General features: G+C 36.9%; 1 protein-coding gene across 2 annotated transcripts in view; it reads left to right on the forward strand.

Moving 5' to 3' along the window:
- The first annotated feature begins 210 nt into the window (after positions 1 to 210).
- CFAP300 (cilia and flagella associated protein 300) overlaps positions 211 to 16,525 on the forward strand; it is a 46,552-nt gene continuing 30,237 nt past the window's right edge. Inside the window, exons 1-3 of one of the 2 annotated variants that reach the window (XM_037841363.1) lie at positions 211 to 362; positions 627 to 708; positions 15,259 to 15,334. In XM_037841363.1, coding sequence (XP_037697291.1) covers positions 253 to 362; positions 627 to 708; positions 15,259 to 15,334 — 268 coding nt within the window. In that variant the 5' untranslated portion in view covers positions 211 to 252. Of the gene's footprint in view, positions 449 to 626; positions 709 to 15,258; positions 15,335 to 16,525 lie in introns of both variants that reach the window. The other variant, XM_037841364.1, reaches the window with a different exon arrangement.

The following is a 16,525-nucleotide window of genomic DNA, read 5'->3' on the forward strand; positions in this document are numbered from 1 at the left end:
TTCTCTCTCCCCAGTCCCGAGTTTCCATGACGGCTAAACAGGGGGCTTGGGGCGGGAGTGGGTCCGATAACACAATCTCTCTGGAAAACGGGTCTGAACTTCCCGCTCGTCCGCCCCCCACCGGCCTGCGAGCCTGGGCCCCCAGGTCCCTGTAGACACGTGGCCTAGCCCCGCCCCCGGCGCGTCCCGCGCACCCGACCGCCGCCGCGTCTCTATGGAAACGGTCGGGGCTAACGCAGAGGCGGGACCACGATGGCTGCCGGGGAACCGGGAGATTTGGGAGGCTACTACTTCAGATTCCTGCCTCAGAAAACCTTCCAGTCTCTGAGCGTGCAGGAGACCACCAGCCGACTCCGCCAGTGGTGAGGGGCGAGGGGCAAGGAGAGAAGCGCCCCTTGGCCTTCGCAGTGATGGAGGCGCGAGGCCGGGCGCGGGCCTGAGCGTCCAGGTAGCCCGGGCGGGGTCAGCCCGCGGCCCCGTGGACCTCTCAGCCCTCCTGAGTGAAACCCCAAAGCCACCATAATACAGGGGGGCGGGGGCGGATTCCGTGGGTGGATCTGGTTGAAATGTGCGCTCTGAGTGGCTTACCAGCCCCGACCTAACTTTTCTTTCCTCCTCTGCCCCAGGTCCATGCTGGGCAGAATCAAGGCGCAGGCATTTGGGTTTGACCAGACCTTTCAGACTTACCGGAAGGAAGAATTCGTTATGGTTGGTATAGGGATTGGAGAGCTTCTTAGGCCTCTACTGATTTTTAATTTCCCCCTACCTCGCCATAGATTCTTGTGAATTCGCCATTTCTTATTGAAGTCTTTTTCTTGGAGTTTGGAAATAATAAAAGTAGCAAATAATAGTTTGTAAAAGGAACTTGTACGTTTACCCTCACCACATTTAGCACATTCTTTCAGTATCTTCAGGGTTTTGCTTTAAAGAACTTTCCAATTCTGAGTGAGACTAGAAAATCAGTCTTTTTCCCTTTTTTAATAGGCTCACCTCATTTTTTTAATGCTATAACCCAACTTTGTCACCAGCTTTATTTACCAGGTTTGGTTTTGTCTCCAAGTTAGTTTTGGTTTCTCAAAATCAGATCCACCCTTTGAGAATTGGGCTTCAGGGTCTAACAGTAGTTCCAAATAAGGATTCAAAAATGTTTTCAGGGATGGCAGAGTTGTTAGAATAAGTCTTTAGGTGCTAGAAGTGACTGCTTTGAAACCGGAAAAACTCGTTTTGCTGTCTGTTAAAATTCAGTCACATTATTTTAAGTCCCACTGCTCATATAGTGTTTGTTTTTTTCCTCAAATGGAAAATATTGTTATGGTCTTTTAAGTTATCTTCATTCTTTCCCACTCATGTCCTTCAGGCATTAACTTTAATTTATAGTTGGCATAGTTTATTCCCTCATTCACAGACATTTGCTGAAGGCTTACCATGTGCTAGGCATTCTGCCAATACGAGGGTGGGCTTTTCAAGGAGCTTACAGGCCTGTGGGCAAGACTGCCAATAAACAAATAAATCAGGTCATTTCATACAGTGATAAGTACAGTGAAGAGAATGAGTGAGTGGAGAACAGGGAACATTAGATAGAATTGTCAGGTTTCTCCTAACCTGCTTAAACCAGAATATTTACTATGAGGGTAAATGGGTTAAATGTCTATTTCGTTTTCCCAAAGATTGCATAATACTAATATATGTTACTATTAATAATATTAGCAATGTTTCTGAAACATTCATGGTTAATTTATATATATATTTCAATATTTTTCATTTTTGCCATTGTTAGTTCTCAAATTAATGATTTTTTTTCACAAAGAAGATCAGGATCTTAATTCACTGCAAATACTGTACAGTTATTTAATAAAAGTCATGTATTCAATAAATATTTGTTGAATATGTCCCTGCTGGGGGTATTAAAAAGATGAAGAGACCTGCACAGTTTTACAAGTGTAAATAATCCTCTTTAATATAGTACAATAATTGCTGTAATGAGGATATAGAAGTTGTCCTAGGCACAGAAAAAAAGATCATACCAGGGAAGGACTTTGGTGTTGAGAAAAATTTCTTGGAGGAGAGTATAAAATTAATTTTGGTTATTCAATAGACGAAAAGTTCAGCAAACTCAAGGTTAATCCATAGTACTAGGCAATTCTTTAAAACTAATTTTCAAGCCCTTCATGTTTATTGTCATTTTTTCCCTATGTAGTTGGACAGTCTTATTCCCATTTTTTAATTCTAAGAAATGTACTCAAATAATCATTCATATAATATTTTGGAAGGAAATAAAATATTATGGTTAAGAGCTTGGCCCAGAAGGGGATTTACTTGAATTCAGGGTCCCTTACTAGCACATGTTCTTTACTTACAGAAGCCGATTTGAAGACCCTTTGAAAGGCCCTAACAGTATGTACACATGATCATATGATTATGAAAATTTTCAAAAATAAGATATTTTTGTATTATTTTTCTTAGAGAGGACCCCTAAAGTAGTATAAGGTAAAGGCCCCACAAAACCTGGAATCTCCCCTGATTTGGCCTCTCTATAGTCAGCTGTTAGGGTTCAGATTCCAAGCAATCGAGCAATATAGCATTGGACAAATTACCTAACCTTCTTCATCCTCCATTTACTTTTCTGCAAAATAGACACAGTGCTTAGCACATAGTTAGTGTTAAGTAAGTATTTTTGAAAATTAAAATAATGCTGAATACCTGATAGGATTGTTGTGAAGATTAAGTGGAATAATGTATTTAAAATATTTACCAAAGTGCCTGACTTATAATAAGTGCTTAATGTTTTAGCTGTTTTTGTTATTAACATTTGTATACTACTTTACAAAGTGTTTTTCTGTAACAGTAGTGGCTCCTGTGTGCCAGATATAGCTTTCAGTACATTTATCTCTAATCTTGAGCACAATCTGGTGAATTTGGTGTTTGTACCCCCATTTTATAGCTAAGGAAACTGAAGCTCAGAAAGGCTAAGTAATTTTTGCAAGAATACCCAACAAATGGCAGAACCAACCTCAAGCTCAGGCATTTTTTTACTCTAAATTCCATGTAGTTTCTATGACAAATAATCATTAGTGAACAAAGGGTGTTGCTTAAATTAGAATTCTGGATTTTAAATTTTCCCCTACAACTTGAAAACAATTATGCTCCAAAAGCTCATTTATGAGATGGTGAGTATAGAAGGAAGAAAGGCAACATTCATTCGGCAAACATTCCCTCAGTTTTGGGGTCTGTACAGATGAATAGGAAACATATACTGAAAGGAAACAGATCAAATCTTGAATTGCAGAGTGAGAACTGATATTATCATACCATATGCAGAAGGTACTGTGGTGGCACAAAAGAAAAAGTGATCATATTTTATTGAGGTGATACGAGGAGGGTTTACAAAAGAAGAGACACCTGAACAAGGGCCTGAAAGATGAGCAGAAATTTATTTGCCAGGTAGATAGAGTGGGGAAATAATGTTGGAAAGTTGGGTGGGATGATGTTTTAGAAGACCCTTTGTGTCATGTGTCAAGTTTGGGCTTTATCTCGCTAATGAGGAATCACTTGAAGATTTTAAGCAAGACAATAAAATATGATAACATTGGAGCAGTGAGGAGGGTGGTTTGTTGAGACTGAGCCTGAAAGCAGTGAAACCAAATTAGAAACTATTGCCTTCCAGACAAAATGTGATGTCCTGAATTAAGGCAGTGCACTAGAGTGGCCTGGAGAGATGTTTAGAAAAAGCAGTACTTAAGGACAACAAAGATGTCAAGAGTAAAGGAGAGGGAGCCATGTAGGGTGACTTTGAAGCTTCTGGCTTTGTTGACTGTCCTGGCTACCGAAGCTATTAAATACATGGAAAATGCTAAACAATAAACAAGGGAAATGAGTTCACTTTAGATGTGCTGAAATTGAGGAGTATCCAAGTGTCAATATCCAATAGGCAGTTGAATATAAGGACTAATTTGGGTCTCAAGAGAGAGCTCTGGACTCAGCATGTCAGCACGCCTACCCAGGTCATAGCTTGATGAGATGTGAGGACTCCCATAGCACTCGGGATGATGAAAGGGGCCTCCTGCATAAACTACAAGGAAGCTCCCTGCTTTAGAGAATTCTCTTGAAGGCCTGTACAACACTTTTGCTTCCACCTCATGGCCAGAACTTAGTAAAGTGGCCACATTCCAGGGAGGGTAGGCAGTGCAGCCTTTTAGCTCAGCACATTGCTGTCCCAGATAAAACTGGGATTCATTAATTAAGGAAGAAGGAGAAAATTAATATTGGATAGGAAACCAGCAGTTTGCCACATAGATGAGATAGTTAAATATCTACTTATATTTCATAGGTATGGCATATAATAGACATACATTTTATTTTATTTTTTTTATCTTCATTTTATTGAGATATATTCACATACCACGCAGTCATACAAAACAAATTGTACTTTCGATTGTTCACAGTACCATTACGTAGTTGTACATTCATCACCTAAATCAATCCCTGACACCTTCATTAGCACACACACAAAAATAACAAGAATAATAATTAGAGTGAAAAAGAGCAATTGAAGTAAAAAAGAACACTGGGTACCTTTGTCTGTTTGTTTCCTTCCCCTATTTTTCTACTCATCCATCCATAAACTAGACAAAGTGGAGCGTGGTCCTTATGGCTTTCCCAATTCCATTGTCACCCCTCATAAGCTACATTTTTATACAACTGTCTTCGAGATTCATGGGTTCTGGGTTGTAGTTTGATAGTTTCAGGTATCCACCACCAGCTACCCCAATTCTTTAGAACCTAAAAAGGGTTGTCTAAAGTGTGCGTAAGAGTGCCCACCAGAGTGACCTCTCGGCTCCTTTTGGAATCTCTCTGCTCCTGAAGCTTATTTCATTTCCTTTCACATCCCCCTTTTGGTCAAGAAGATGTTCTCCGTCCCACGATGCCAGGTCTACATTCCTCCCCAGGAGTCATATTCCACGTTGCCAGGGAGATTCACTCCCCTGGGTGAATAGACATACATTTTAAATTACATATTACATGCAATGATATTTTAATTTAGAAATAATAACTTTCTAGTCTCACATTTAATGAAACAAGTTTATTCAAGGTCTTCATGTGTATTTTTAAAATTTTTTCATCGTGTTGACTTATATAACAAAATTTCCCATTTTAACCACTTTATTGTGTATAATTCAGTGATATTAATTACATTCTCAGTATTGTGCTATCATCACCACTGTCAATTACCAAAACTACCTTCTGTCTCTGAATTTTCTTACTCTAGCTATTTCATATAAGTGGATTCATACAATAATTGTACTTTTTGTCTGATTTATTTCACTCAACATGCTGTCTTCGGGGTTCATCCATTTTGTAGCATATATCAAAATTTCATTCCTTTTTAAGACTGAATAATATTCCATTATATGTATACATCACATTTTGTTTGTCTGTTCATCTGTTGATGGACACTGGGGTTGCTGTTCACCTTTGACTATTTAAAGAATGTTGCTATGAACATATGTGTACAAGTATCTGTTCAAGTCCCAGTTTTTTATTCTTTTTGGTATAGACCTGAAGTGGAATTGCTGAGTGTGCTGGTTTGAATGTATTATGTCCCCCAGAAAAAGCCATATTCTTTGATGCAATCTTGTGGAGCAGACATATTAGTGGGGATTAAGTCGGAACGTTTAGATTAGGTTGTTTGCATGGAAATGTGCCCCACCCAACTGATGAGATATTTCCATGGAGGTGTGGCCCCACCCACTCAGGGTGGGCCTTGATCACTGGAGCCATATAAATGAGCTGACGAGCAGAAGGAACTCAGTGCAGCTGTGAGTGACATTTTGAAGAGGAGCTACAGCCAAGAGGGACACTTTGAAGAAAGCACAGGAGCTGCAGATGAGAGAGAGTTTGAAGATGGCCATTGAAAACAGACTCTTGCTCCAGAGAAGCTGAGAGGGTAAATACCCCAAGTGCAACTAAGAGGGACATTTTTGAGGAACTGCAGCCTAGAGAGGAATGTCCTGGGAGAAAGCCATTTTGAAACCAGAACTTTGGAGCAGACGACAGCCACGTGCCTTCCCAGCTAAAGAGGTTTTCCGGACACTATTGGCCATCCTTCAGTGAAGGTACCCAATTGCTGATGTGTTTCCTTGGACACCTTATGGCCTTAAGACTGTAACTGTGTAACCAAATAAACCCCCTTTTATAAAAGCCGATCCATCTCTGGTGTTTTGCATTCTGGCAGCATTAGCAACTAGAACACTGAGTAATATGATAATTCTATGCTTAACTTTCTGAGGAACTGCCAAGCTGTTTTCCACAGCAGCTGCACCATTTTACAGTCCCGCCAACAATGCAACAAGAGTTTCAGTTTTTCCACATCCTTACCAACTTTGTTATTTTCTGGTTTTTATTTTTTTCTAAATAATAGCCATCTTAGTGGATGTGAAATGGTGTCTCTTGATTATGATTTGCATTCCCCTGATGACTAATGATGTTGAGCTTTCTCCATGTGTTTGTAGACCATTGTTATATCTTCTTTGGAAAAATGCCTATTCAAGTCCTTTGCCCATTTTTTAATAATCATTTTTTTTAATTGTGGAATGTAATATATATACACAGAAGTGATAACTCTCCAAGTGCAATTTAACGAGTAGTTAGAAAATTTCAAATAATGTTATGGGTTATAGTTCCACAGTTTCAATTACTTCCTTATTGTGAAATATAACATATATGCAAAAGGATAATAACTTTCATAATACAACTTGACAAGTAGTTTTGTAGGGAATTTCCAAAAATGTTATGAGATACAGTACCATAGTTTCAATTATTTCCTTATTGTGAGATACAACGTATATACAAAAAGGTGATAACTTTCAGATTACAATTTTAAAAATAGCTATAGAGCAAATTTCAAAGAATGCTATAGGTTACAGTTCCATTTCACTTCTTTCCTTCTAGCTATTCCAATACCCCAGCAACTAAGAAAAAGAAATTTATATAGAAAATTGGATTCTTTGTCTTTTTGTTGTCCAGTTGTAGGACTTTTATGTGCATTTTGACATCAGTGTCTTCGTTTCCAGTGTAAACAGTTTTTGAATCATCTAATATTTTTCCAAAGCACATCAGCTTTCCTTCCATCTAAGTTGTTTGAAATACAAAAAATCCCTTCTAATTCTTCACTGGAAATTCTATAACAAACCAAAAATTCCATTAGGTCAGTATTAAAAATTCATTCTTTAAATGTATAATTGTAATCTGAATAACAACTACTTATGGCTTTATTTGGGGACCTTTATTAAGTTTTATTTCCATTGGTTCTAAGTCAGTTCCCTGCAGGCCACTTAGTCTACTTCCATTTATAATGACATCCAAAATGTATAATTGTGAGTTGATAACTCCCAAGAATAATCACTAAATCTGAATTAAATTTTTTTTCCCCTGTTATACTGGTTGTTTCAGACAAGCTCTAAAAAGTATTCAAAGCCTGAATTAATTGAGGTTAATTCCAGCTTATGTGTCTTTTCCAAAACATAGCTTTATATAAATTAATATAGTTGCCTGAATGCTCTTTAATTTGAAAGGCTCTGTGAGTTAGTAAGGCATCTTCCTTTTTTCTGAGTAATAATTTTTTTAATTAAATTCAGTTTTATTGAAATATATTCACATATGATACAGTCATCCATGGTGTACAATCAGCTGTTCATAGTACCATCATATAGTTATGCATTCATCAACACAATCTATTTCTGAACATTTTCCTTACATCAGAAAGTATCAGAATAAGAATAAAAAATAAAAGTAAAAAAGAACACCCAAATCACCCCCCCATCCCACACTATTTTTCATTTAGTTTTTGTTTCCATTTTTCTACTCATCCATCCATACACTAGATAAGGGGAGTGTGATCCACAAGGTTTTCACGCTGTCACCCCTTGTAAATCTACATTGTTATACAATTGTCTACAGGAGTCCAGACTACTGGGTTAGAGTTTGATAGTTTCAGGTATTTACTTCTAGCTATTCCAATACATTAAAACCTAAGAGGTGTTATGTATATAGTGCATAAGAACGTCCACCAGAGTGACCTCTCGGCTCCATTTGAAATCTCTCTGAGTAATAATTTTTTGGGAAAATTATCTTTTTATATTTGGGCATATATGGTACCTTCCTTTTGTTTGTTTTCTAAAACTTGTTTATCATTATCCCTACCACTAGACTGTAAACTCCATGAAAACAGAGACTTTGTCTTGTTTGGTGTAATGTAGGTATTCATTAATACTTACTGAATATATTAATCTTCATCCTTTACATCTCATCCTCTTCAGTGTTCCCTTTGTTCATTAAATGGCACTCAGTTCACCTGGTTTTTCATGCAAAACTCTAAGGAGTCAACTTTGATTCTTCCTCCTGTGTTCCTTTCTCTTTAATATTGGTTGACTCCATCCACTTCTCTCCTTTCCCACTTGTTACCACCTTGACTGATGTGAACATCAAGTCTTGCCTGGATTACAGCTGCACCCTCTCAGCCAATCTCTTTACATCCTTTCAATTCCCGCTGCCCTTAAATCAAAATACATATCAAGGTCTACATCAATTTTAGCCTTCACTTGGCATTCAAAGTTATTTAAGTCTGATCATTGCCCCCTTCTACTGTAGCCCACTGAACCCTTCTTTATGTTCCTTGAGTGGAGTGCCCTTGCCTTCTGACCTAGAGCCTTCAAACTTGCCAGTTGCTCAATTTTCAAAAAATTTTGTGAGCCAGTTTTTTTTTAAACTTCTTGTAGCTTGAAACCTACCATGGAAATTGGCAAATGCCAAATTGGGGCTTTTTGTGGGGAGGAAGAAAGGTCACTTGTAAAACATTTACCAGTATATCCTTTTGTCCAGCCAACTATTCACCTTTCAGATCACAACCTAAATGTTCTTTCTGTGTTGCCCTTTCTTCCCTAATGCCATTTGTTCTAGTTTGCTAATGCTGCCGGAATGCAAAACACCAGAAATGGATTGGCTTTTATAAAAAGGGGTTTATTTGTTAATACAGTTACAGTCTTAAGGCCATAAAGTGTCTAAGGTAACTCATGAACAATCAGGTACCTTCACTTGAGGATAGCCAATGATGTCCGGAAAACCTCTGTTAGCTGGGAAGACATGTAGCTGATGTCTGCTCCATAGTTCTGGTTTCAAAATGGCTTTCTCCCAGGATGTTCCTCTCCAGGCTGCAGCTCCTTCTCAAAATGTCACTCTTAGTTGCTTTTGGGGTGTTTGTCCTCTCTTAGCTTCTCGGAGCAAGAGTCTGCTTTCAACAGCTGTCTTCCAACTGTCTCTCATCTGCAGCTATTCTCTCAGCTTCTGTGCATTCTTCAAACTGACCCTCTTGGCTGTAGCAAGCTCATTCCTTCTTCCTGAGCTTATATAGTGCCCTAGTAAACTAATCAAGGCCCATGCTGAATGGGTGGGGCCACACCTCCACGGAAACTATCCAGTCAGAGTCATCATCCACAGTTGGGTGGGGCTCATTTCCATGGAAACAACCTAATCCAAATGTTTCAACTTAATCCCCACTAATACATCTGCCCCCACAAGACTGCATCAAAAAAAAACATGGCTTTTTCTTGGGGACATAATATATACAAACTGGCACACCATTGGATTAGCTTTGCCTATTGTGTACTTTCCAAAGCACCCTACACTTTGTAATACCCATGGCATGTTACTTACTGTTTTTCTCCTCTTTTAGTTTGTAAACTCTCTAGGGGCAGGAATTGTATACTTTGGATTTGGGAATTAGAAAGTTAAGAGTGCTTTTAGTGGAATGGTGAGAGCAAAAGCCAGAAACCAGGAATGAGTGGTAGAGAAGTGAGACAACTTAGATTCTTCTTTCAAGAAGCTATTTAGGGGGACAAAAAAAGTAAATGAATAATGGAGGGGGGGACAATGGGATGTTTTGGGTGTTCTTTTTTCTTTTATTTTAATTTTAATTTTAATTTTTTCTTTTTGGAGTAATGAAAATGTTCAAAAATTGATTATGTTGATGAATACACAACTATATGATGGTACTGTGAGCAACTGATTGCACACTTTGGATGATTGTATGGTATGTGACTATATCTCAGTAAAATTGCAGGGGGAAAAAAGCTATTTTGAAAGAAGAGAGAGTGATCACTTGAAAGGAATGTCAGATTAAGGGAGATGTATTGCAGTAATCTAAATAACAGAACAATCGATAGAAAAAGTTAACAATTTTTCTCTATCCCAATCTATTCCTACCTTCTCATCCTTTGATCCCCCTCTTCCCACACCCCATAACTTATGATGTTGGATCCTGAGATATGCATGTTCTTAATGGTTCATAGATAATAGCAGATTACTTCCCCAAAGACTGTAGAGATTCACATTTCCCACCAGCAGTAGGTAAAAGTGCATATTTTCTGGTATTCTCACTAAGTTACCAATCTTTTAAAATCTTGCCAATTTAATGGTAAAAAGTGGTATCTTCTGATTTTTATTTCTATTTTTCTCACTACTCTTGAAGTTGAGCACCTTTTCATAAGTTTATTGGTCATTTGTATTTTTTACATGCCTGTTTAAATCCTTCAGCCATGTTTAAATTGGGTTGTTTTTTTCTCATTGTAAATTTTGGGCTTTTTTTTTTCTTACCATTGAGGATGTCAGTCACTTCTCCCTCCCTTTTTTATCATGTTTTTTGCAGATATTTTCTCACAATCTGTTGTTTTCCTTCTGTTTTAATTATTACATTTTCTGGCTAACCAACTCCTCTAGAACATTATGTGTTGGGTAATTTCTAGCCTTGTAAGTCCAAAGTAGAACCCAAAACACTTGACTCCCATGTACTTAGAGTACAAACCTGGGACCTAGACTCATCAGTGCAAGACTGGGATTTTGAAGGGAGAAACTTAAGGAAGGAGGCATACACAGAATCCATTTCTTGGGCAAAGGTGGTGGCCGGGGTGTCCAGTTTTCAGGCAAGGTGATCCTTGCACATCAGTGGCCTCAGCAAAGACGGGGTGATGGTGGCTTCCTCTAGTGCTTGATGGAGCTGCTATAGGGGTGGCAGTTTCCTCATCAGGGCAATTCTACCTTTGATTTCAGATTCCTGTGAGTGCCCAACTTTGAACTTGATTCTCTCCACCTTCTGAAAATTCTGTGGACTCTCTGAGGTCCTTTTTTTTTTAATCATATTTTTTATTGTAGAATACAAAGGTATACATAGAAGTGATAACTTTTCAAGTGCAATTTAACAAGTAGAGAGCAAATTTCAAAGAATATTATGGGTTACAGTTCCACAGTCTCAGTTATTTCCTTATTGTGAAATATAACATATATACAAAAAGATAATATCTTTCAAAGTATGATTTAACAAGTAGTTATATAGGAAATTTCCAAAAATGTTATGAGTTACAGCACCATAGTTTCAGTTATATTGTGAAATATAACATATATACAAAAAGGTGATAACCTTCAAATTACAATTTGACAGGTAGCTATAGAACACATTTCAAAGGATGCTATGGGTTACAGTTCCACCATTTCAATTCTTTCCTTCTAGCTATTCTAATATCCTAGCAACTAAGAAGAAGAAAATTATACAGAAATTCAGTATTCATAATCCTTTGTTAAATTTCCATCTTCTTTGTTGCTACCCCTTCCTCTAGTTTAATCACTTTCCCAAACTTCAGGATGTCTAGGCAGCTACTACCCTAACTTGTTCATGTTGAAAAGGGGTGTTGACTTTATTAGCTGGTTGATGTTCTTGAAGAGACTATTGCCTCCGGATTTGGGGACTTAGCTGTCATAGGAGTTCTCTGAAGGTTTTAAGTTTCTGAAGAATAAACTTAGTGAGTCTCAGATAGGGATTGGGGTATTCTTTAAGGTTTTGGGGACAACTGTTGACTTGGGCTTATCATACTGTGGTTATTTGGCATATCTAATTGAAGCTTGCATAGGAGTAACCTCCAGGACAGCCTCTTGACTCTATTTGAATTCTCTTAGCCACTGAAACCTTATTTTGTTGCCTTTCTTTCCCCTCTTTTGGTCAAAACAGCATTCTTTATCCCTCAATGCCAGGGTCAGGCTCATTTCCAGAATCCATGTCTCCATGTCATCAGAGACTCACTCACCTGGAGGGTCCTGTCCCACATTGGGGGGAGGGTGATGAATTTATTTGCAGAGTTAAGCTTAGAGAAAGTCCACATTTGAGCAACAAAAGAGGTTCTCTGGAGGTGACTCTTAGACATAATTATAGGTGGGCTTAGCCTCCCCTTTACAACCATAGGTTTCAGCAGAGTAAGCCTCATGACTGAGGGCTGGACTTATTAAGTAGGGGGTTCCTAAGTCTACATAGCATATGTTATGTCCATGATAATCCATCCATATCTCACATTATCATCACTTAGTTGTACAATCCTCTTCACTCACCATTTTAAACAATTCTAATGAGGGAAAACACCTTGTAGTTCTTTTCAGCCCTTAATTATTTGTCCCTAGTATTTGTGTGGTACTAGTATGGTATTCCTATTAATTATAGTCCCTAGTATGCTATAGGTAGATTTTTCCAATATACCATTCTGTTGTCAACTTTCTGTACTAGTGTCATACCTTAGAAGTATATCATACAAGCACCTATCTATATGTATAGTGCTGATGTGTGGGATATATCCCTTGAAACAACCCCTTTCAATCCTATTTGCCTTCAATACAGCTCTGATAGTTATAATCCCATCAACAATCATCACTCCTATACATTCCCATACCTTTGAATTCACCATCATTAACATATCTGAACATATTAGTTTATCATTCCTTCCCACTAGCTTCTGTCTAACACTAAGTCTCCAGTATTCTACATTATAAGACATTGATTTTACATTGTTCAGGGAGGTCACAGAAGTGGTAACATACAATATCTCTCCTTTTGTGTCTGACTTATTTCACTCAGCATTTTATCTTCAAGGTTCATCCATGTTGCCATATGTTTCAGGACCTTGTTTGCTTCTTACTGCTGCACAGTATCCCATCATATGTATATTCCACATTTTGTTTATCCACTCATCTTTTGAAGAACACTTGGATTGTTTCCATCTCTTGGCAATCGTGAACAATGCTGCTATGAATATCGGTGTACAAATGTCTGTGCGTGACACTGCTTTGAAATCTTCTGGGTATATACTGAGAAGTAGAATGCTGGATCATAGGGTAATTCAATATCTAGTTTTCTGAGAAACTGCTTCTAAACTATCTTCCACAGTGGCTGTACCATTATACATTCCCACCTGCAATGAATAAGAGTTCCAATTTCTCCATATCCTCTCCAGCATTTATTGTTTCCTGTTTGTTTAATGGCAGCCATTCTTATTGGTGTAAGATGGTATCTCATTGTGGTTTTGATTTGCATTTCCCTAATAGCTAGTGACGATGAACATTTTTTTCATGTGTTAGCCATTTATATTTCTCCTTTGGAGAAATGTCTTTTCATATCTTTTTGCCATTTTATAATTGAGCTGTTTGTACTATTGTTGTTGAGTTGTAGAATTTCTTTATATATGCAGGATATCAGTCTCTTATCAGATACATGGTTTCCAAATATTTTCTCCCATTGAGTTGGCTGCCTCTTCACCTTTTTGAGAAAGTTTTTTGAAGCACAAGAAGCTTTTGATTTTGAGGAGTTCCCATTTACCTTTTTGTTGTTGTTGTTGCTTGTGCTTTGGGTGTAAGGTCTAAGAAGCTACCTGCTATTACTAGGTCCTGAAGATGTTTCCCTGTATTACCTTCTAAAAGTTTTATTGTGCTATCTCTTATATTGAGGTCTTTGATCCACTTTGAGTTAATTTTTGTATAGGGTGTGAGGTAGGGGTTCTCTTTCATTCTTTTGGTTACAGATATCCAGTTCTCCCAGCCCCATTTGTTAAAGAGACTATTCTGTCCCTGTTCTGTGGATTTGAGGACCTTATCAGATATCAGTTGACCATATATCTGGGGGTCTATTTCCAAACTCTCAATTCGAGTCCATTGATCAATATGTCTGTCTTTGTGCCAATACCATGCTGTTTTGACCACTGTGGCTTTATAGTAGGCTTCAAAATCTGGAAGTGTAAGTCTTCCCACTTCATTCTTTTTTAGGATGTTTTTGGCAGTTTGATGCTCCCTTCCCTTTCAAATAAATTCGATAACTAACTTTTCTAAGTCTGCAAAGTAGGTCGTTGAAATTTTGATTGGAATTGCATTGAATCTGTGGATCAGTTTATGTAGAATTGACATCTCAATGATGTTTAGTCTTCCTGTCCATGAGCACAGAGTATTTTTCCACCTATTTAGGTCCTTTTTTAGTTCTTTTAGTAAAATTTTGTAATTCTCTGTATAGAGGTCTTTTACATCCTTGGTTAGATTTATTCCTAGGTACTTGATTTTTTTAGTTGTTATTGTGAATGGAATTTTTTTTTATTGCATCTTCAGTGAGGTCATTACTAGTATATAGGAACATTACTGACTTATTTGCATTAATCTTATATCCCACCACTCTGCTGAATTTTCATTAGCTGAAGTAGCTTTGTCATTTAATTCTTGGGATTTTCTAAATATAAGATCATATCATCTGCATATAATGACAGTTTTACATCTTCCTTTCCAATATGGATGCCTTGTTTTTTTTGTCTTGGCAAATTGCTCTGGCTAGAACTTCCAGCACAATGTTGAATAACAGAGGTGACTGAGATCCTTTTAACAAATTTCTTTTCTGCCTTTTCAGCTAGAGTTAGCTGCTAGTGCTTGGAACTAAACATCTTGACTACTTTATTGTCTTCTGCCATAAAGAAAATTTTCATTTTTAGGAAGTCCAATATATCACTTTTCTATGTGCCCCTTAGGTTGAGTTAAATTGTTGATTACTATTAGAATTAATTCTAGTAAGAGGGGGTTACTGAGACAACTAATTGGGAAAATAAGATTGAAAGAAAACAGTTTTCAAACATTATATAACCTCCTACTTTTCACTAAAATCATTATTTCTATAAATCATTATTTTCTTTTATTAAGTCCCAAAGATATCTATATTTGGCCACACTCTGTTATTCATACTGTTCTAACTTGAAGGTAATAACATGTCATTTCTTTTTAAAACATTAACCAATTTAAAACCGTCCTTCTTCCTTGGTTTGAAGTTAATGAGATTTTACTATAGCCAATTTTTAAAGTTATTTTTTATTACCATTTATAACAAAGTACTAACTTGCTTCCCTCAAATTTGTATTTTAGGCTTTTTTCAAAGACCCAAATGTTATTTCCAATTTGAAGTTACTTTCAGATTCTTCTGGACAGTGGATTACATTAGGTAAACAAAATTTATTCTCATCTTTTCAGGTGACTGTTTTACTACTATTACAAAATTTTATCTCAGATATTTTCCTTATTAAAATGCAAATTGTGAACAGTGACTCATCTATTTGTAACATCAAGGCTAAGTACCAGCTGTGCCAGGCCTGTCCTGGGCCTCCCTTCTGGGAATTCACTGCCACTTTTCTTGTTTAGTACATGAGCAATTTTTCTCTTTATTTATTCAGAAAGTATTTCTTAAACAACTTCTATGTACTCTGCTAGATTCCAGGAACATTAAAATGAATAAGAGAAAGCCTGCACTCAAGGAGCTCATTGATATGTAAAAAATATATATTCGGTAATATATCACAGATGCTACCGTAGAAGTGGTAGCAAGAGGACTGAAGGATCATGAAAAGATCCACTGATATGGGGATGCTTGGGCTAAATCTTGATTGGGGTGGGTCATGGATTTCTGATAGGAAGTAGTCACTGTGGGATTTTAAAAAAAAAAAAATCATATCTTAAATTATGGAGAAGAGAATCTTAAATTTTCAAAAGGAGAACTTTATTCAGCTAATATTTTCATAATACATTGAAACACAGCTAGAAATTTTTAAAGAAAAATATCCAACCACTTAAACACTTAACAATACTTACTTAAATCTCTTAAATAGCTATCAGGTCATTGAAGAAATCAGAAAACTAATAGAAGCCTATTTTAAAAATAAAAACATGAATACTATATTTTAAACTTTAGGTTGAGGCCTCTTAATAGGATAAGTAAAAACTTTTATTTCATTTAGAAGGAGAATCTGGATGGTAATATGGATTTGTGCTCAAGAAAATGCATATTAATTTGAAATTAGATAGGTTTTGTTTTTGTTTATTCTAAATTCTTACATTGTATTTTCTTTGAATTCTAATAGCTTTACACAAAAAAACTTCTTAAAGTACTAGTAAAAAAAGATTATAAAAATTCACAATTTTAGAATTAGTAGGTCAAATTTTATTACTTTTGGCTGAAGAGCACTGAAAAATTTATAGAGCAAATTTATAGAGCAAAAAGCTGGTACAGTGTGATCATCAGACTATTTACAAAGTTAAACTGACATCTTAGCAAATATATTTACCAGCTCAGTGTGTTCAAAAGTAAATAATCAGAGCCATATATTACGGTGGTTTTATAATACACAGTGAAGTGTTA

This window comes from Choloepus didactylus, chromosome 6, assembly GCF_015220235.1.
Source record: "Choloepus didactylus isolate mChoDid1 chromosome 6, mChoDid1.pri, whole genome shotgun sequence".
NCBI classification, from domain to species: domain Eukaryota; kingdom Metazoa; phylum Chordata; class Mammalia; order Pilosa; family Megalonychidae; genus Choloepus; species Choloepus didactylus.